At 47.2% G+C, this 22084-nt stretch overlaps 1 protein-coding gene across 16 annotated transcripts in view; it reads right to left on the reverse strand.

Moving 5' to 3' along the window:
- SLC20A2 (solute carrier family 20 member 2) overlaps positions 1 to 22084 on the reverse strand; it is a 103955-nt gene that overhangs the window by 4335 nt on the left and 77536 nt on the right. For 14 of the 16 annotated variants that reach the window (XM_045535704.1, XM_045535703.1, XM_045535700.1 and 11 more), the window contains 5 exons: positions 20971 to 21087; positions 16467 to 16670; positions 14644 to 15232; positions 7614 to 7799; positions 6417 to 6501 (listed from right to left, as the gene is read on the reverse strand). In XM_045535704.1, the coding sequence (XP_045391660.1) occupies positions 6417 to 6501; positions 7614 to 7799; positions 14644 to 15232; positions 16467 to 16670; positions 20971 to 21087 (1181 nt within the window). Of the gene's footprint in view, positions 1 to 245; positions 556 to 6416; positions 6502 to 7613; positions 7800 to 14643; positions 15233 to 16466; positions 16671 to 20970; positions 21088 to 22084 lie in introns of all 16 variants that reach the window. The other 2 variants (XR_006730940.1, XR_006730941.1) reach the window with 2 other exon arrangements.

The raw sequence follows: 22084 nt of genomic DNA on the forward strand, positions 1-22084 counted from the left end.
CTTTGTCTCTACTGAGCCCCAAATACTTGAGAATTAGCAGTGGCCAATGAGGCTCAAACAGGAAAGGCGATTTAAAGCAGCAGAGGTCTAGCCATAGAAAATAAAATCTAACACTTTAAATTTTATGTGGAAGCAAACTGGAACACCAAAAACCAGCAGCACATTTAAAGGCAGTTAACCTGACACTTGTCAGCTAGAACCGTGATTAACACACAATTCCGTACATGTCCAGGATGACAACTAACCACCTGTGTGCGGGCAGCACAATGAGGATTTTGCTTCAGTTCTTTGGCTATAATCGTGTACTGTAGGGACGCGATGATCCTCAGCAGTTCACAGAACATGCCGGACATTGAGATTTTCCTATGGCAGGAAGATCAGCTGGGTTCCTTCTGTTGGTCAAAACTGGCAAATCCACAAACAGTAGCTTCTGGGATTCGATTCTTCCATCATGTGCTGTCTCTCTAGAGCACTTCCTTTCTCAAGAGCTTTCAGTTGTTCTGGACTCTCTGAGTTCCAAGTTTACCTTTGCCTCTTCCTTTCTTGAAACATTTTCTTTAAAAAAGGCATATTAGTAACATAACAGTACTATTACAAGTTTGTGTAATCAGAGGGGTAGACAATTACCCAGCACCCACTTTTGTCACATTTATATATTCCTTTCTAGTCTTAAGTATATCTTTATTTGTAAATAATAGGGTACACTACTATTTCCTTTCCTTAAAAGAATTAACATTATATTGTAAGCATCTTTTTTACAGTGCTGCACAACTTGTATGATTATCATGTGAAATGGTACACCCTTTTGGTGTATGTACCTTAATTTACTTAACCATTTCCAATTTGCTTCCAATTTTTCCCTATTAGAAAGTTCCATGACTAGTATATTCATTCATATAGTTTATATTTAGGCTTTAAAAGTAATAGTCCCTGAAACTGATTATTAAAGGAGAACATTTAAAATATACCTTGAAATAGTTTGAAACCTGGAAAAAAATTGCAAGAACTCCTATATCCTTTACCCAAATTCACTCATTTTTACAAATTATTAATATTATTTTTAGAGACAGAGAGAGTCTCACTCTGTCACCCAGGCTAGAATGCAGTGGTCATAGCTCACTGTGACCTCAAACCCCTGGGCTTAAGTGATCATCCTGCCTCAGCCTCCTGAGTAGCTGGGACTACAGGTGCACGCTACCACAGCCTGCTAATTTTTAAAATATTTTGTAGAGATGGGGGTCTCACTATGTTGCCCAAGCTGGTCTTGAACACCTGGGCTTAAGCAATCATCTTGCCTCAGCCTCCCAGAGTGCTGGGATTACAGGTGTGAGCCACCATATCTGGCCTACTGTATTTTTTTTAGAGTCCTTGATTCAATTGTTACTTAAAAGAGCATTAAACGATATCCAAGAGGATACATTCTTATTTCAATATGTAATTAATTTTTAGTTTACTTTCATTGTGATTAGAGATTGTGGTTAACATACTTCTATTTTTAAAATTCATAGAGATTTTTATCATGGTCTTTTTAAGTTATGATGAATTTCTATAAATGTTTCCTGATGTTTGACAAGAAGGCACATGATCAGTAGGGTAAAACTTTGATACTTACTTAGGAATTATACTGCTCTAAATATACTGCTCAGATCCTTTGTATTTCTGCGTACTCTTTCTCTACTTCATCTGTCATAGGCTTAGACATACTAATTTCTGAGTTCTGACAACTTTATGTAATTTAGTGATATGTTCTTTGGATCATATTAATAAAAATCCAGAGTATGATGTCTTCACTACTATGTGTTTTGTTGATATAAAATGATTTTCTTTCCTGTGTTCTCACTTCCCTTTAGTAAACTGAGTGTGTTTCCAGTTTAAGGCCATCTTCAGGTACTAACAGCAATAGAATTATAGAGAAGTAGGAGAACCAGAGAGCAAGAATTAGAAATTAAATTAGAAATTATTATAATCCTTCCTTTTAAAATCAGCAGTGTTTCCTATAATGCTGATACAAAGTTGAGCAATGATTATGTCATCAATAAAGGCTGACAGCACGGGTGGCCCACACAAGGGGATAATCTCGATCCGCTCCAACCTGGAATTAACGCATTTGGAGAACGAACGTGGCTCCAAGCGCCACACTCAGCGGCCGTCACCGTGTGCTGTGTGTTAGGGCTAAAGGCCAAAGTTGACTAAGGTTCAGAGAATGGCAGAATAATTAACAAATTATTGAAACATACATCTGAGGATACTTTTATTTCCAAGACTGTTTCTTTAATTAAGGCTTTTGATCTTAATCGAGATATTATCCCAGGAAAATATCTAATGAGCTGAGTCCTCTGATAGGAAATACAAAAATGCATAAACTGAAATACTCATAGAGAGCAAAACTCATAATCAAAGCGGACTGTCTTATACACACCTTCTGGAATAAAATGTGATGACTGCTCTAATTATTTTCCTAATTACACATTCACCTTACATTTGTATCACATAATATAATGGGATTTCATAAATGTTTTAAATAGGGTACAACAGAATTTACACACTTAGCTACGTACACTTAGAAGGAAGCATAATAAAAGACATCTACTCAGATAAATTCAAAAGCTCATTTTTAACAATAGTTTCCATCTTTTGTCCTGCCAAGATCCAGATTCCAACTTTTGTCCACCTTCTAATGGACGGCTCTAAGCAAAAAATTCAAATATCAAACACAAGATAATTATTCCTGAAAATCTCATGTGATTCAGCTATGATTTTATGTGGCCATAAAGACCCTTCAAATGTTCCCAGGTTCACAATTTCCCTCACAAGGGGCCCCATTCTGTTTTTTTCTTTTTTATTTCAGCATATTATAGGGGTACAAATGTTTAGGTTACATATATGGCCCTTGTCCCACCCGAGTCAGAGCCTCAAGCACATCCATCCCCTAGATGGTGCGCATCGCACCCATTAGACGTGTATATAACCATCCCCTCCTCCCCTACCCACCTGCCCAACACCTGATGAATGTTACTACTATATGTGCACTTAGGTGTTGATCAGTTAAAACCAATTTGATGGTGAGTACATGTGGTGCTTGTTTTTCCATTCTTGGGATACTTCACTTAGTAGAATGGGTTCCAGCTCTATCCAGGAAAATACAAGAGGTGCGAGATCATCGTTTCTTACAGCTGAGTAGAATGCCATGGTATACATATACCACACTTTATTAATCCACCCATGTACTGATGGGCACTTGGGTTGTTTCCACATCTTTGCAATTGTGAATTGTGCTGCTATAGTGCAGATGTCTTTGTTATAGAATAACTTTTGTTCTTTTGGGTAGATGCCCAGTAATGAGATTGCTGGATCAAACGGTAGTTCTACTTGTAACTCTTTGAGGTATTTCCATAGTGCCTTCCACAGGGGTTGCACTAGTTTGCAGTCCCACCAGCAGTGCATGAGTGTTCCTGTCTCTCGAGGGCCCCATTCTTAACACCATCCCATGGCTCGCACAGTTCATCCTACGTTTGCCATTTGGAGACCGTTGCATGCAGAGGAAATACATGTGATATGAGAGAGTAAGTGTCAGGGGTGATGGCCCTTGGCACTTCTGCCACTTAGCCTTTGATGAGACCATTTGCTCTCTGACTGCACTGCAAATTACTCAAAGCCAGGACTCTGTCCTTAGCTCCCGCAGTGACTAGCTTTGTCCAGAAGTCCATGATCAATGATATTGGACAAACTGACTAGGATACGCATCTGTGCTGTTTCATCTCCTTTATAGATGACACACCACCGTAGTCTCACGGTAAGAAGCCAGCCAATGAACTGTCCTAATAATACGTATCATCAGCTTGAAGGAAATAAAACTTATCATGGATATATAGATATTTTAGGATAATGATAACATATAAAGTTATTCAGTAAGGTCCCATACAAAATGGATAGAAATCCCTTAGGAACACCTCCTTATTATAGCATACATAGAAATACAGTATTGGGGAAACAACATTTAAAGATAATCTAAGAGTTTTGTTTTTCTAATATAATTTTTATACTATTTCTATAAATTGTATTCAAGAGTTTAGTATTAGCACAATTAGTATTGTCAGTTTTAACACTTCATACATTAGTATAGATTCGATTGCTAATGCAGTTAGGTGAGTAAGTAACAGCAACCTAGAAAAACCAAACTTGTGCTGATTTTTTAAGAGATCTTTCAACTTGTGTGAAAGAGTTTGCTTAAGTGCAGGGGTAATCATTAAAAAGACAGTGCTGCATTTATTTAAAAACAGTCCAAGGCTAGGTGTGCTGGCTCACACCTGTAATCCCAGCACTTTGGGAGGCCGAGGTGGGAGGATCGTGTGAGGCCAGGAGTTCAAGACCAGTCTGGGCAATGACCCTGTGTCTACAAAAATATAAAAAAAATTAGCTGAGCATGGTGGCTCATGCCTGTAGTCCCAGGTACTCGAGAAGCAGGAAGATTGCTTGAGCCCAGGCATTGGAGGCTGCAGGGAGCTATGCCTGTCTCAAAAAAAGAAAAAAAAAAAAAAAAAAAAAAAAAAAAAAAGAAGCCGTGCAAAAGATTATTTATGCCTACAGAAGAGTTACAAGCCTAAGCCTATTTCCTTGGGAAAGAATATATTTAGCAACATGCATTTCCTCTCTGTTCCCACATATCACAGTGAATTGAAGTGAGGTGAAGAGGGAAGATGTCACTTTTCATTCTGTATAGTTTTGTACTGTTTGGAATATTTCAGTGAACACGCACTTCCTTGGTAATTTTCAGACAACCCAAATTAGAAAAGTAACAGTGAACGAGTAGCAGTCACACTGCCTCCGCTGGTGCCTCGGTGTGGCCGCCCCCTGGCCATGTCACCCTGTGCGTGTTACTGAACCTTCCTCTGCCTCAGTTTCCCCATCTGTGAAGTCAGGGGAGCACAGAACTCTCCTCCACTGGTCCTCGGGAAGGTGTGGGGAGTTAACATGCACACAGCCCGCAGAGGAGCTGCTGCACATGCCTCCCGGAGCGGGGGTACCGCCACTGCGACCAGCGTGACCACAGCTTGGGGGCCGTCACACGAGGTGGAGGTTTGAACTGTGGCTCCATCACGTGCTGACTGCATGAACTTGGGAAAGGGCCCTAACTCTGCGAGCCTCATTTCCTCATCTGCAAACTGGGAACAGCAGTTCCAAGGCCACGGGGCTGGACGGGCGCCAAAGGTCACACTGTGTGTGTCTGATGCACTATGCATAGCGCCTGCCGCTCTGCACGTGCTCAGTGAGCAGGAGTCATTTTTATAATGGAAATTTGTAGAAATCGAAGTTTTTCTATACGTTGCAGCAAAAAAGGAAAAACCGAATTATTTCCAATGAGGCGGATTCTTTACACCAGAGTCCCAGCCTGTCTTACCCGTGCCACTGGCCCTGGAAATTCCCCCCAAGTGCGTCTTGACCTCAGCACTTGAAACACTCAACCATCTGCGTTTAGCTGGTGTTTGTTTATAAACACACGGGTTGGAATTTTAAAACTGTGGGTCAGCAAACACCACCGGCTGCGTCTCCCCGGGGGCTGTGCTCCTCCCGGGCAGACACACAGGACGCACGCACAGGTTTTTCCGAAATGCTAGGAATGAACGAACCCAGGAAAAACCTGCAAATGGCTTTTGATTTGCTGAGATTGGTAAAAGCATTTTTGTATGCAGGAGGGCCATCGTAGATATTTTAGAATTCCCTCCAGACACTGGGCAGCCTGGCTCGTCAGAGCCGGGTTCTAGTCCTGGCTCCGCCCTGGCCGACCTTCCTCCTCACTGACCTCCCGCTTCCTCCTCACAGCACGCCCCCCCTCCAGGACACGGGGCTCCCCCTGCACAGCTCTGGGGTTCGGAGCACTTGGCAGTGGTCAGTAGTAGGAGTTACTCTTCGTGTGGAATTTTCTCTACGGCAATACAGTCACTTCGGACATCAATAAGGAAAAAAGCCTGGGACAACTGTGTCTTCCGACTCCACTGAGGCGATTTCTGTTTATTTCTATTCCCACGGTCAACGCCCAGTCCCTGCAGTGGCTGACACCAAGTGGCGTGTCCCCGTGTGAGCCCATGAACACGGTCAGCGCACATGTGACTTCAATGCAAAATCCACCGTGGAAGCAACAAGGGGAACAGGAGCAAGGGTGAGGGGACGCACGCTCGAGGAGGCCAAGCCCTGCCTTCGCACCCCGGGAAGCAGTCTGAGGAGGGAAGGGGCCACCCGGCCGGGCGGGACGAGGGCTGAGGCGCACTTGGAGAAAGCGCGTGCCACGACCAGCAAGCGTGGCAGCAGGCCCGGGGGACCTGGAGGTGACAGCCACCTACAGAGCGCCACCAGCTTCTCCTGCGTCCGCCCAGCGGCCCGGGACGGAGCGGGGCGGCGAGGCCGGCGGCGGAGCCTACCTTGCAGTGCGTGGTGCTCACGGGCAGGCCCACGTTGGAGGCGATCACCACGGTGAAGGCCGAGGCCAGCTCGATCGTGAAGCCGCTGCGGGAGGGAGACAGGAGACACATCACAGGCGCCCTCTGTGTCGGCCTGCTGTGGGGGCCAGACTCTTTCTAGAACATTCTTTGGGCCAATTGTTGACTGCTGACGGGGCAGGACTGACTTTAACACAATGGCCACAATTCACACCAAGACTCCACGCCGCGCTGTGCTCAGCCCGAGCGGCTTGGTTTGTGATGTTTTCAAAAACCACACACTGTAGTAACTGGGTCAGAAATTCCTGCTGTGTAACAATGAGAGAGGAAACCAGCCATCTCTGAAGTGGCACAGGAAAAACCATGCTCCCATTTAAAAAATGTGTACTTATTACAAAAAAGTGAATTTTTCTCAGATTACTAATTTTTCTTCAAATCAGTCTTCTAAAGGAATCCTTATTAAAATAAATTTCAAGGGGGAATACTTAAAATTAGAAAGAAAAGAAAACCTCCAGGATTTTTTTTTAATTTTAAAATTTTAAAAAGCTTTTTGTTACTCACTGTTTATAGCAACTCCAATATGTCTGAGAGAAAGAAAGAGAGGAAAAGTTTTCCTACAATAGGTAGCTCTGAATTTTGGTTGTGTTCTGGAAGTTGTAAGTTTATTTCACCCCTATACAGCTGAGGGCCACACAGCAGAGGGAACACACGTGGAGCCTGAGACCCACCAGGACGGCAGGGCCACCTGAGCAAGAGGAAGGATACACGAGGCAACCCCAGAAGGATGGCCAGTGAGAGCTGGTGTGGCCAGAGAACTTTCTGGAAAGGCCGGCCCTGGGCCCCAGAGCAGTCTGCACCCCTCCCTCCTCGCTGCCTTCTGGACTCACACTGGGCAAACCCAGCAGTGGCTGGGCGGGGCAGGGGCTGCACGGGGGGCTGCACTTCCCCCTCCGCTCTGCTCAACTTCTCCCACCTTCTCTGATCTTCCCGCCCCTCCTCTCCCACCCCGTGGATGCAGGTGGGGAACAGAGGCGTGATGTGGTGGTGCGAGGGTGAGGGGGCATTCCTGCCCGCTGCCCTCTCCTCCCTGTGACCACCGGCTGCAGACCACCTGCACCGAGGGGCCCCACACAGGCCTCGAGGATGAGCCCCGTCCCCCCAGCCCACCTGCTGGCTTACCTGGACGGTGTGATTGGGGTGAGGTCTTTCCCCATGGTCTGGATCACTCTTCTCCCCCAAACCCAGAGACCCGTACAGATTCCAACGCCTCCGTAAAACAGCAGCCAGACAGGAGTAGCTGCTTCCTGCATCACTGCACCTTGTTCGTAAATCAGCCACAGAGCGACCAGGGGACCAATGGCGTTACTGGGGGAGAAAAGAAGATCAATGATATACACAATTGGCGCTGTGCACAGTCCTGGCACACTTTGTTTTGTCGTGCTGCACCTTGTTGCACTTTGCAGATACTGCGGATTTTTTATAAACTGAATGCTCGTGGCCACCCTGTGTCCAGCAAGTCTCTCGGCACTATCTTCCCAACAGCTTGTGCTCGCGTCATGTCTCTGTGCACATAATTCCCACGGCACGTCAGATCTTCCTGTTGTCACCGCACGTTACGGTGATCTGTGACCAGTGATCTTTGATGTTATGACCGTAACTGTTCTGGGGCGCCGTGGGCTGCACCCACGTAACACGATGTTGTGTGTGCCCTGCCTACCCCGCCCGGAAGGCCAGGCCACCGTCTCCCGCCCTCTCCTCTGGCATCTCTGTTCCCTAAGACACAGCGATACCCTATAATGGCCTCTAAGTGTTCAAGTGAAAGGAAGAGTTGCACTTCTTTCACTTTGTTTTTTTATTTTTATTTTTTTTGAGACAGGGTTTCTGTCTCCTGGGCTAGAGCGCAGTGGTGTCATCATAGCTCACTGCAGCCTCCAACTCCTGGGCTCAAGCGGTCCTTCTGCCTCAGCCTCCTGGGTAGATGGGACCACAAGCATGCGCCACCATGCCTGGCTAGTTTTTTTCATATTTTTTAGAGACAGGATCTTGCTATGTTGCCCAGGCTGGTCTTGAACGCCTAGCCTCAAGTGATCCTCCCACCTCGGCCTCCCAGTTGCTGGTGTGAGCTGCTGGGTCTGGCTCATGTCTTTCACTTTACATAAAAAGCTAGCAATGGTCAAACTTGGTGAGGAAGGAATGTAAAAAGCCGAGACAGGCCAAAAACTCAGCCTCTGTGCCAAACAGTTAGGCAAGTTGTGAATGCAAAGGAAAGGTTCCTGAAGAAACGCCACTGAGCGTATGCATGACAAGCAAGTGACACAGCCTTACTGCTGAGGGACAAAGTGTGAGTGGTCTGCACGGAAGATCAAACCAGCCACAACACTCCCTTGAGCGCAAGCCAATCTCATGAAGGCCGAGAGAGGTGAGGCAGCTGCAGAAGACAAGCTGGAAGCTGGCAGAGGTTGGTTCGTGAGGTCTAAGGAAAGAAGCCGTCACCATGCCACAGAAGTGCAAGGTGACGCCGCAGGTGCTGAAGGAGAAGCTGCCAGTTACCCAGAAGCTCTATTAAGGCAAGTTATTATGGCGGCTACACTCAATAACACATTGTCACTGTAGATGAAACGGCGTTCCACTGGAAGAAGATGCCATCTAGAACTTTCATAGTTAGAGAAGAGAAGTCCATGCCTGGCTTCAAAGGACAGAATGACTCGTTAGGGGTTAGTGCAGTGGTGACTTTAAGTGGAAGCCAATGCTCGCTTCCCATCCTGCAAATCCTAGGGCCCGCAGGAACTACGTTAACTCTCCTCTGCCTGTGACCTAGCGACGCAACAGCGAAGCTCAGAGAGCGGCACATCTGTTTAAAGAATGGTTTCCTGACTATTTTAAGCCCACTGCTGCTCAGGAAAAAAGATTTCTTTCAAAGTATTACTGCTCACTGACAGTGCCCCTGGTCAGCCAAGAGCTCTGGCAGAGACACACGAGGGGGTGAGTGTTGTTTTCTCGCTGCTGACAGGACACCTGTTCTGCAGCCCACGGATCAATGAGTGATTTCAACTTGCAAGTTTTATTATTTAAGCAACACACTTTGTAAGGCGAGGCCTGCCATCGACAGTGATTCCTCTGATGGATCTGGGCAAAGTAAATCAAAACCTTCTGGAAAGGGTTCACTATTCCAGGTGCCATTAAGAACATTCATGATTCATGGGAGGAGGAGCGGATAGCAACATTAACAGGAGTCTGGGAGAAGCTGACTGCAACCCTCACGGGTGACTTTGAGGGCTGAGGGCCTCAGAGGAGGAAGGAGCGGCAGATGTGGTGGCAGCAGCCAGAGAACTAGGACTATCACAGAGTGGAGCCTGGGGATGGGAGCTAATCACCGCAATCTCAGGAGGAAACCTGAACAGACGAGGAGTTGCTTCTCAAAGATGAGCAAAAAAAGTGGTTTTTTGAGGTGGAATCTACTCCTGGTAAAGATGCTGTGAACATTGTTGAAATGACAACAGGAATTTAGGATATTCCATGAACTCAGTTGAGAAAGTAGGGGCAGGGGTTGAGAAGACGGACTCCGACCGGGAGAGGAGCTCTGCCGCGGAAGCCACGTCCGGTCCCCAGCGCTGTCGTCTGCTGACAGACAGCTCGGCCGCTCGCCTCCTGGCGATGAGCCGCAGGGTGGGTCTCAACGTGGGCGCACAGAGCTCCCTCCGAGACTGCTGTCAATTCTTTTGCACATGTACCCAGAAGTAAGGCTGCCGGATCATATGACAGTTCTATTTTTAATTTTTTGAGGAAACTCTGTACTGTTTTCCACAGTGGTCGCATCATTTTACGTTCCCGTCACTAGTGCACAAGGGCTTCAATTTCTCTACATCCTTGCAACATTTGTTATTTTCTGTTTTTTTTTTTAAAGTAGCCATCCTAATAGGTGTGTAATTTATTATTTTTTTAAAAAGTACTGAAAAATCACAGGAAGTGGACACAATAACCAAGAGCTTTTTTTCTTTCCTTTTTCCGCAAATTTCTGTCCTGCTACCACTATTGGCTACCAGTCTGGACAGACCTGTCAGGCCCCACACTGTGGGATCACAAATGGTTTTGCTAATCCTTCTCACGACCACCCTGCACATGGGGCACTGTCGCTTCTACCCTACTGGTGGGGAAACCGAGGCCAAGGTAACGTTGCTGGCAGGTGCAAGACTGGGCGTGGGCTCAAGCCCTCATGGCCGTCCCTGAACATGGGCACTGTCAGGCTGTCTCTAGCCCCAGCCTGCTCCCCCAGCCCAGCTGTGTAGACAGAGAGTCACGAAGAACCGGCTTCCAAGTCTGCTGCTCTCCAGCTGTGCGATCCCGGGCAAGCAGCCTCACGTTTCTGAGCTTCAGGTCTCGTCTTTGAAAGATGCTGCTCAGCTGGCTTGTGGGGCTGTTCTGAAGGAGGACAAGCTGTTCCGTACCGAGGCCTCGTGTGAACTTAACCTTCTGCTGGGTGCACAGAGGCTGCTCTTCACTGGCCTATTATTATGTCTAGAACTTAGCTTTTATCAGATGACATCCCTGCCCCCAAACCTCAAAACCAGTCCCCAGACTGCAAGCAAGTAATTGCTCTAGTCACCTGGAGCAGTTAGTGTCCTGATTCTTCCTTTGCACTTGAAATACTGTTTTTGGATGTGTTCTTACTTTTCCATGTATATGTTTTTCTCATCTCCCTAACTGGAGTTTAAATTCCCAAAGGACAGGGACTCCATTCATACATTTATAACACTCCACCAGTACCAGGCCTTCAATAAAGAATTCTTGTTGGCCGGGCGCGGTGGCTCACGCCTGTCGTCCCAGCACTCTGGGAGGCCGAGGCGGGAGGATCGCTCGAGGTCAGGAGTTCAAGACCAGCCTGAGCGAGAGCGAGACCCCGTCTCTACTAAAAATAGCAATAAATGATCTGGACAACTAAAAATATATACAGAAAAATTAGCTGGGCATGGTGGCACATGCCTGTAGTCCCAGCTACTCGGGAGGCTGAGGCAGGAGGATCACTTGAGCCCAGGAGTTTGAGGTTGCTGTGAGCTAGGCTGACGTCACAGCACTCTAGCCCGGGCAACAGAGTGAGACTCTGTCTCAAAAAAAAAAAAAAAAAAAAAAAAAAAAGAATTTTTGTCCAGGCTTAGTAGCTCATACCTGTAATCCCAGCACTTTGGAAGGCTGAGGCAGGAGGATCCCTTGACACCAGCCTGGGTAACATAGCGCGACCCCGTCTCTATAAAAATTTAAAAAATTAGCTGTGTGTAGTGGTGGCGCCTGTAGTCCCAGCTACTTTGGAGGCTGGGGCAGGAGGATCACTGGAGCCCAGAAGTTCAAGGCTCAGTGGGCTGTGATCAAGCCAATGTACTCCAGCCTGGGTGACAGAGTGAGACTCTGTCTCTAAAAAAACAAGAACTGTTTATGAGGAGGAAGAGGAAATGGGGTGGTGTGGGGGCAGCAGATAAAATAACATGGAGACAGATGATGCTGAGGAGAACATGGGATGCCCAGGCCTGTCCGGTGACAAGAATTCTTCAACACAGAGCAGAACTGCAGCTGCATGTGGGTACACAGTGCATGGCAACCCGTGGAGAGTCACAACTGGGCAACAAAAAGATGACAATTGAACATTTTCCTGATTTGGAAGAAACATCAGCCCCACATGACAGCAACAGTCATGGTGACAATGTGTAGATACTGAGTATTCGAGGAGCACTGTCCTGGCACGGTCTACAAAGTTGCTCATAGAATCTTCGTGGAAACTCCATGAGGTTGGTGCTTGTTTTACCCCTAGTCGACAGGTTGGGAAACTGAGGCTTTGGGAAAGTGACTCGTCCAGGGCTACACAGTTAGTGAGAAGGGCTCTGCTTCCTGCAGAGCCAGGCCCGGGTGTGTGGCTGGCTGGTGGGGCCGGTGCTGGAGGGTCACACCCACCCTGTCCTGACACTCCCTTTGCAGATGCCTGCCACACTGTCATCGGGCTTAGTGGAAAGAGCCCACTGTCAACAGGCTGCTTTGCCTCACGCAGCGGGGAAGCGGGGAAGCCGGGAGCCCCCAAGCGGCGCTGAGCCTTGTCACTGGTATTAAAGACGCCACTGAAGGAAAGTGCTCAGGCACTGGGGTTTGTCCAGCTGCGCAGCCCAACGATCATCTCACCCAGGGAGCCCAGCCTGGGAAGTGACCCTCCCCAGCAGCGGCCTCCCGGGCTCTGCACGCCCCTCCTGAACACCCCCGTCCTCCCGTCTCCAGTGTGACCACGGCGCCAGCCCGTCCTGACGGGCACTGCTCCCACCAGACTCCCGCCCTGCTGACCTCACACCTCCCTTGCACTGCGGGTGGCTGGGGCTGCGTGTGCCTGCCCCCTGCCCCCTGCCCCCAGGTTCTAGGTGCTTCTCACACACTGCTTCCTTCTCACAGCAGTTCTGCAGGGGGTGCTGCCTTCCCTGTTTCATAGGTGAGGACACAAGGCCGGGGAGGTTAAATATGTCACACTCCCTCTACACAAAAACGCCCAGCCTGACACACTCCTGTTAGGCTTCCAAGACCCCGTGGCAACGTCACCTCTCCCTGGAAGTTCTTCCCTGTGCCCCACGCTGTATGCACCCAGAGCCCAGCTCCCTCCTCAGACACAGCGCCCCTTGGCTGCACCCCATGTCTTATTCACCTCTCTAGCTCTGGAGCCTTATACACTACCAGGCATACAGTAGGTGCTCAATGAATGTTTGCTGACTGACTACACAAACGAATGAATGGAAAGCTGATAAATTACCAGCCTAAAAGTTTAATACTTTGTTTGCAGTTCTTTTTTTTTTTTTTTTTTTGGTTTTGGTTTTTGTTTCTGAGATGGTCTCACTCTGCTGCCCAGGCTGGAGTGCAGCAGTGTGATCACAGCTCACTGTAGCCTCCAACTCCTGGGCTCAAGTGATCCTCCTGCCTCAGCCTCCCGAGTAGCTGGGACTACTGGTGCTCACCACCACGCCTGGATAATTTTTTTCTTACTATTTTTTTGTAGAGATGGTGTCTCGTTATGTTGTCCAGACTAGTCTCAAATTCCTGGCCTCAAGTGATCCTCCTGCCTTGGCCTCCCTAAAGTGCTGGGATTATAGGTGTGAGCCACCAAGGCTGGGCTGTGTTTTGGTTTTGAAAACACCTTTTAGTAACAAGTTACAAATTTTTGAATGAATAGAAAAAAGATTTAAGGGTACACAAGTGTCAGCTTCCAGGTTACTGCTAAATGGACATGAAAAATCAGCTTCTAGAAAGTTCTTGTAACTTCTTGGTTCGACACATATCCTTGCTGTCTCCTTCCCGTCCCCGCAGCCCTGGACGCCGGGTGCGCCGAGCACGCAGCTCCCCGCCTTCTCGCCTCGCTGCTCAGGAGCCTCCCTCGGTATCCCCGGCTCTGCCACAGCGGAGTCCCGCATCTGTCTCGTGGCCCGACCACTCCCTGTACCCAGGTGCACACAGCCTGCTGTCTGCTCAGCTTGTCACCTGCATGTCACAGCATCTCACACATCACACGTCCACAAGCTTCTCTGCCCCAGCCCAGTCGGTCGCCCTCCCTGAGAAACGGCGACTGTGTTCTGCGAAGTGCTGGGGCCAGAGCGGCTGGACTCCGCCGCTTCTCCTCACGCCACTGCCACTGCCACTGCCACTGCCACTGCCGCCCCGTCAGCGCACTCTGTTGGCTCCAGTCCGGCTTCCGCCTCCTCCTGGCCCCGCTGCCCCTGCATTGCTGCGGTCGCCCCATGGCCTCCGCACGTCCTTGCCTCTGCCCAGTCTCGGCTCAAAACAGAAGCCACGCGGCCCCACCACCCGCGCACCGTGGCGGCCGCCGCTCAGGCCCCTCGCGGGTAGACGCTCCCTTCCGTGTCACACGCCCGCGAGCCCCAGGCAGGCCCGGCCCCTCTGCGGCCTCCGCGTTCTTCCCTGAGCGCACGCGACACGCCCGGGCCTGCGCCTGCCGTCCCCGCCCGCGCCTGCCGTCCCCGCTCGCACCGTGCCGAGGGCCCTTCCCCGGGTGGCGGAGGTCACGCCGCCACCCCAGGCTCCAGCCACCCTCCCCTTCCTTCTCCCTCGGCCATTTATCACGGTCCGCACGACACGTGCGTCTGTCCACCGTCTCGCACCCCCCCCCCCAAGGACGAACCGGCGACTCCCGCGGCCGGGACCCCCCACCCCGCCGACGCACGAACGCACCTACCTCACGTCGTTGCCGCCGTGCGCAAAGGATCCGAAGCAGGCGGTGAGGACCTGCAGGAAGTGGAACAGGAGGTGGACCTCGGCCGTGTCCTTCTCCTCCTTCTCTTCCTCCGCCGGGTCCTCGCGCGGCCGGCCGGGCCCCGCCAGCTCCGCCGCCAGCGTCATCTCCACGCCGCCCTCCTCGGCCTCGATCTCAGCCTCCGCCACGGCGTTGCAATAGCTCGAGTAGCTGTCATAGCGGAGTCTCTTCTTGGAGTAGGACACCGTGTCCCCCACCAGCTTCTCGCTGTCCTCGGGCGCGGATGAGTCGGCAGCCCTGAAGGTGGCGTGCACGGGCATCCCGCAGATGGCCGCCGTGTAGCAGGTGTAGCTGTTGTTGCGGCGCAGAAGCCTGTAGCTGTTGTCCTGGGCCGGCCTCTCCTCGGGGCCCCTGTCCACGTGGATCTTGTGCAGCAGGTCCTTGTAGAGCCCCGAGTCCTTGTGCACGGTGTGATACACGTGCCCGTCGCTCCTCGTGTGCCCGTCGAAGCCGAAGGTGCCGTTGGAGACCGGCGACTTCACAGAGCCGTGAGTCATGGACAGGGCCCTTCCTGGAACGGGTTAAGAAAAGTCTCATTTTCTAGCCTTTTGGATCCAAACCGTGTCTGGAAGGAAAGACTTCCTACCATTTAATGGAATTTCTCTTGGGAAGGCTGGATTATGAATGATTTTACTTTTTTCCCAAATACTTCATTTTCTAAATTGACTATAAAGGGCAGGTGATATGGTTAAATTAATGAAACAAAAGAAACTTGGAAACATACAATGAAAGGACAAAACCAATAACATGGTATTTTAAAAAAGATGTTAAGTCCTGCTAAAAAGTGTTTTCCAGAAATGGCTCCAGTGCTCTTTCTTCTCTCAGTACCCATGAAGGGAGGATCCTTGTAAGGCAGTGGTCCCCAACCTTTTTGGCACCAGGGGACCATTTTCATATAAGACAATTTTTCCAATGACCAGGACAGTTTCGGGATGATTCAAGCACATTACATTTATTGTGCACTTTATTTCTATTATTATGACAGTGTAATACATAATGAAATAATTATACAACTCACCATAGGTTGGGGACCCCTGTTATAAGAAACTTAGTTTAGAAAAATCTCATATTTGAGACAAAACTCACTTCACATGAGACAGATATTCTAGGTGCTTCTTAAAAGGTCAATCATGTCTGTCAAAGGCAGGATCTGTCAGACCACTGGAGCAAAATTCATTTGCTTTCTTCGGGCCATGTCTGAGATCACACCGGTGGCAGGCAGGTGCCAGGGCCCCACCTGGCCGAGAGGTGGGAGCCGCCCGGGCAGGCTTGGGTGTGTCCACGAACGTTAGGAGGCTAAAGGACACTCCCAGGATGCTCTGGATGCTTTCCAAGGTTTCTGGGATTCTGTGGCAGGCCCGTCTCCTTCGTTACAATTTTAGCTCTCTCTTCCCATCCCCTGTGAGGAAGGCATCCCTAGTAAAGCGGGTAAACCGGTCCTCCGCATCCCGGCAGGCCTGCAGCAGAAAGAGCTGCTCGCGCAGTGCCCGCGGTGGGTGGCCCCTGGCGCCTCTGACGAGACTATAAATAGCTCTTGGGAGAAAAGCCCAGGACGAGAGTGGGCCTGACCTGCTGACTGCGGGGTGGGCTCCTGTGGGCTCCTGAGGCCTCTTCGGCCCCGGGGTTTTCTCAAAACATAAAACTGTGCATTAAAACCAGACTTTGCACCCCCAGGCAGGGCTGGTTCTCCCCTGGGGAACTTCTCTGGGCCCCCACATAACCCGGGCTCTCCAGGTGTGTCTTACCGTACGCGGCCCGGGGGTGGCTCCCCACGGATGTGGCTCCCGAGGTCCCGGCCGTCTCCCCCGCTGGCCCCGTGAGTGGGATTACACTGTCATCGTGAGCCTTGGCACCTGGCAGCTCTTTAAATACTGGCGACTCCACTTCCTGAGCTTTACTGAGGCTTTCATCAGAGACTTGAGATAAAGCACCTTCTTTTTGTAATTTACCTAAAGAAAATATAGCCAGAACTGAGAATTTTGGAAGATAATCCTTCTTATTGAAAAATAAATATAAAAAAGGAACATATATCTTTAAACTTTAGTACTTACTTTGGACATACACACACAAAAAATTATAGCTAGATAGAGAAAATAAAGTGGAAAGTTCAATCAATTATCCAGAAAACCCTAGCCAAAAAATTTGGCCAATGAGGAAAAGATGGAAGTTTAGGGCCCAAGTAATCACATCCAAAAACAACAGAAAAAGAGGGTTAGGTTTTATGACCAAGGTTCCTTCCAGGGCTAATGTTCTGAGAATCTACAACCATCTAGATTGGCCTTCTATTTTCTTAAGCTAACCTCAGAATCATGGAAATGTTTATTCTTTTTATCTTTGTAGATACTGTTACAATGTTTGGTTTCCTTCTGGTCAATAAATTATTGGTCTCAGATTTTTTTCAAACAAGCAAAGTCTCTTCCTCAAAAGGAACAGGGAGATGCTACTTACTTTTAAAAATCCTTTACTTTAAAAAGAATCAAGGCATTTTGAAAAAGCTGTTTTAAAGCTCAGTGGTATTCTTTTTAATCAAATCTGATACATGGTGCTGCTAATTTAATTGTCTTGCTGCTTGCAAATTATCCTGGGCAAATTGCTGAGCTCTCACCTACAGAGCTGAGATGGAAACAAAACTTCTCAGTTCCTCTGCGGATGCTCACATATAATCTCCATCTCTATCTAGCTCTGTATCTACCTAGATGGTCAAATGTACAGATTTTCAAAACTAAATCTGTTATATACTACAGGGAATGCAAAAAAAAAAAAAGTACATAAAGATCTCTGAACTCAAGGTGCTTATAATCAATGAGAGAAGATTAATATTCATAAAGATGATAATAACAAAAATTAACATTTACACAAGACAGGTATATTATTATTTTTTCCATTTTATTAACGAGTGAACTGAGGCACAGAGAGATTAATTCATTAGCCCAAGGTCACACAGGTGACATGGGGCAGACAGAACCAAGCCAATGCAGGCAGGTCGTCTCTGTGGTCCGTGCCCTTAACCACTAGTCTGTACATAAAATAATAAAACAGGAAGTATATGGAAATATCAAAATATACAGAAATATATACAAAAAACGTCCCCCAAAATGGGGAACAGTGTCCATTTCTGCTGTGACATTCGAGCCTAAAGCTGGAAGGTACAGATTTTAAGGTTCATTTGACATTAAGGTTTAGCCATTAGGAAAAGTGTTCAAAAATGGAAGCATTTAAGTGTACTTTATCACTCCCACAGGGTTAAGTCAGACAAACAGTATGTGTGGGCGGCTTCCTCTGAAGCTGGTGCTCTGCATGACATGTGAGGGGACACTCTCAGCACGGAGCAGAAGTAGCTTCACAAGAGAGGAAGAAGCTGGTTTTTAATCCATTATGATGTGGCTTCAACATGAGCTTGAAGTCGTATGCATTCATGTGGATTTTAAAAGCTATTTGTTTTACAATTTATATGCAGTAAACTTACTTTGTAGGTGTGGACAGTCCTGAGTTTCACAACACTCGTGTAGGCACAGCATCATCAGGATACGGAAGAGTGCCATTGTCTCCCCAGATCCGCCTGCGTCAGACTCTGCCTAGTCCTGACCTTGGAACCCACTGATCTGGTTTCTGTCCCTGTAGTTCTGCCTTTTTCAGAAAGTCATATAAATAATGAAGTATGCTGGTTTTCGAGACTGGCTCCTTATTCAGCATAGCACCTTTGAGATCATCCATGTTGTGACATGCACCAATAGTTTGAGCCCTTTCACGGCCGAGCTGCGACCGATGTGTGAATGCACCACGGTTTATGTATTCTGCGGACAATCTAGGTTGTTGCCAGTTTTTGGCGATTGCTAATAAAGGTGCTATAAACATTCATGTACAGATTTTTGTGTAAATTGAAGCCTTCATTTTTCTAGGGAAATGTTTTATTTTTCATGGTCAAGAGTGTGTTTATGGCAAGTGTATATTTAACCATATAAGAAACTGCCAAACTGCTTCCCTGTACCGCTTGGCAATCCCACCAGCATGCATGAGAGTTCCAGTTGCTCTGCATCCTTGTCAGCATTTAGTATTGTCAGTTTTTCTAAAAGCCATTCACATAGGTGCGCAGTAATATTTCATTGTGATTTTAATTTGCACTTCCCTGATGATTAATAATGTTGAGCGCTTTTTCATAGACTTTTTTGCCATTCAGATATCTTCTTTTGTGAAGTGTCTATTAATATTTTGCTCATTTTTTAACTGAGTTGTTTGTTTTCTAAAATTTCTTTATCTATTCTGAATACAAGTCCTTTGCCAGACATGGGATTTGCAAATACCTTCTCCCAATCTGTAGCTTGTCTTTTCATTCTCTTAATAGTGTTTTCTCATAGACCAATAGTTCTTAATTCTGATGAAGTACAATTTATCAGTTTCTTCTTTTACAGATGTTTTTGGTGTCATGTCCAAAAATTTTGTTTAATCCAAGGTCACAAAAGCTTTCCCTTATTTTTTTCCCCTAAAAGTCTTATTGTTTTTTATTTTAGATTTAATAGATCTATGATGAATTTTGAGTTAATTTTTTAAAATAAGGTATAAGGTTTAGGTTAAGGTTCTTTTGTTGGCATACGGACATCCAAGTGTTCTAGCACCGTTTGTTTAAAAGATTATCCTTTCCCCACTGAACTGCCCTTATCCCTTTGTCAAAACTCCACTTGCCACATTTGTGTGGGTCTATTTCTGGACTCCACTCTGTTCCATTCATCTGTGTGTCTCTCTCTTCCCAATACCACATTATCTGGTGGCTTTCTAGTAAGTCTTAAAGCCAGGTGCTCTGAGTCCTCCAACTTTATTCTTCTTTTTCAAAATTGTTTTGGCTACTCTAGTTCCTTTGGCTTTCCACATTAATTTTAACAGTAGCATGTGCAAATCTACACAATATCCTGCTGGGATTTTTATTTAAATTGTGCTAAGTCTATAAATCAACTTGAGAAGAACCAACAACTTGACTCTATTGAGTCTTCCAATTCATGAATGCAATATATCTCATTTATTTTGATCTTCTTTGAAACATAGATTTTCAACTCCAGATAGACACATATTGAATCATGAAGCACATTCTGAGGACAAATGAAAATATTTCTCTTTTTTTTTTTGAGAGCCCTGTGAAAGCATGTGGCTTGAAGTCTTGGAATTCAATTATGTTGCTGGTCGGAGGAAAACAGCCCTGGCTGATTTCAAAGCCATATTCTTCTTTTTGAAAACTGTTTTTATTGGGGTATCATACACACAATAAAACGCACACATCCTAACGCACAGGCGGACGGCCCGTGGCAGGCGAGCACACCCGCAGGCCCTCCCCGGGGACAAAGACCGGCTGTGCCCTCTGCCCTCTCCCTCAGCCCCGCCCGCCGCGGGCCGGCGGGGCCTCTCACTACAGATTCATCTTGCCTGTTCTCACATGTTCTGGAAAATTCCATAAAACATTTAATGGAGAATTTAGGGAACTTTATGAAAAATGGAATCATACAGTGCAGCACTCTTCTGTGTCTGGCTTCTCCGGCTCAACACACGGCTGTGACGTTCACTGCTGCTGTCGTGTCTCCCAGTCGCTACTCTCCTGCCGAGTACCTGCTGTTGTATGAATTCACCACGGTTTGGTTATCCTGCTGACAGACACTGGGGTTTTTCCCAGTTTTTGGCTATTACGACTAAAAGATTCATATACAAGTCTTTTTTATGAACATATGGTTTCCTTTCTCTTGGAGAAATACCAGGAGTGAAATGATTGAGCCACACGGTAAGTGTATGGCTAACTTCATAAAGAAAGTACTAACTAAACAAATTTCCAAAGTGGTTCTACTGTTTACATTTCAGCATAAATGTATGAGAGTTCTAATATTTTTCTTTACCAACACTTGGAATTACTGGGCTTTTTACTTTTAGCCATTCTTGTGGGTGTGAAATGATGTCTCATTGTGGTGCTAATTTGCATTTCCCTGCAGACCAATGTTTTTACCAGGCTGGTAGAACTTGACTGCATAGTTGACTGCCAGTTAGCCATGGTAACTAGGACCTCACTGCTCACCTGGGTCACACGTTATCAAGCTTAAAGCTCAAGCCAGGAAGCAGCCAGAAGCCCACAGGCATGTGGGCGTGTGTCTCAGTGCACACTCCAGGGTTGGCCACACTCCACCTCCTCCATCAGTAAAGATAACTGTGCATTACTTGTGAAGTCTCAGGAATCAGGAGCATTTTTGTGAATCATAAGAACAAAACAGCCCATACCTGCTATTTTCCTCCGCATCCACGGACACACAAAGAGCCACACGAAACAGGCGAACAGGAGAGCGACACCGAAGGAAATGAGCACGATGGCCCACGTGGGCAGGACCAGGCCCAGCACTGGAGGGAAAAACAAACGGTGGCCTTGTCACTGGGTTCCTTCCGAGAGGTCAGGCCCCAGAGCAGTGGATCCCCGAATCTAGAACTAATCACCCGGATTTTGTAATAAACCTCTCAACCAAAAAAACAGGCCATGCTTTTTGGGGTAGAAAGCTATGTGTTTAAGACATACTATGTCTTAAGAATATGTGCTTAAACTGGTTAGTAAGCTAATTATTACAATTTTGCCAATTGAGCACGAACGTCGTATTAAGTTGAGATTAACGCCATTGACGCATTATCTCAATGTCTACATAGCCACTCCCCAGCCTGGGGACCGCTGCCTCTCTGGTCTCTCAGCAGTCAGCAGCCCAGCCTTAAATGGACATGACACCCTGACCACACGCACAAACCTTTTTTGGAATCAGCTGAGAAACAGAAATATTTTAAAAGGTCACTGACCATCCAACTTAATTCTTCTTTGAAGCATCAATTTATGGAATTACAATGTAGAAAGACTTTTCATTAAAATCCAATCATGCACACTAAGTAGCAATTATATTAACCAACGAAAGGGTGGACGTGCGCATGGTTCAGGAACGTCTTCTGTTCCCAGCACCGTAACTAACGTTGCCAGAGGTCAACACTCTGACTCTGGTGTCTCTGCTGTCACTGGCGGTAGCAGGCACGTTTCACACACGTTCACAGGTTCACAGCGTGACTCAGGCATGAACACACAGATATACGTACAAGAATACCCACCACACATTACTATTAATAGTAAGAATCTGCAGGACAACGAATATAGGCATCATTATGGAAATGTGAAATAATTATAGCACACAGCCATAAAAATGCGATCGGCCCATATGTACTGACGCGGTAAGTGGCCCCAAATCCAAGAAGTAATCCAGGCAGCTGTGTGACGCTGCACAGCATGACCCAATTTATGTTCACAAAAGAAAACACCCCGACTCCTGCCGTATGTGTGAACATATAGAAAAGGTCTGGAAAGACA

The sequence above is a fragment of the Lemur catta genome, chromosome 22, assembly GCF_020740605.2.
Source record: "Lemur catta isolate mLemCat1 chromosome 22, mLemCat1.pri, whole genome shotgun sequence".
NCBI lineage: Eukaryota > Metazoa > Chordata > Mammalia > Primates > Lemuridae > Lemur > Lemur catta.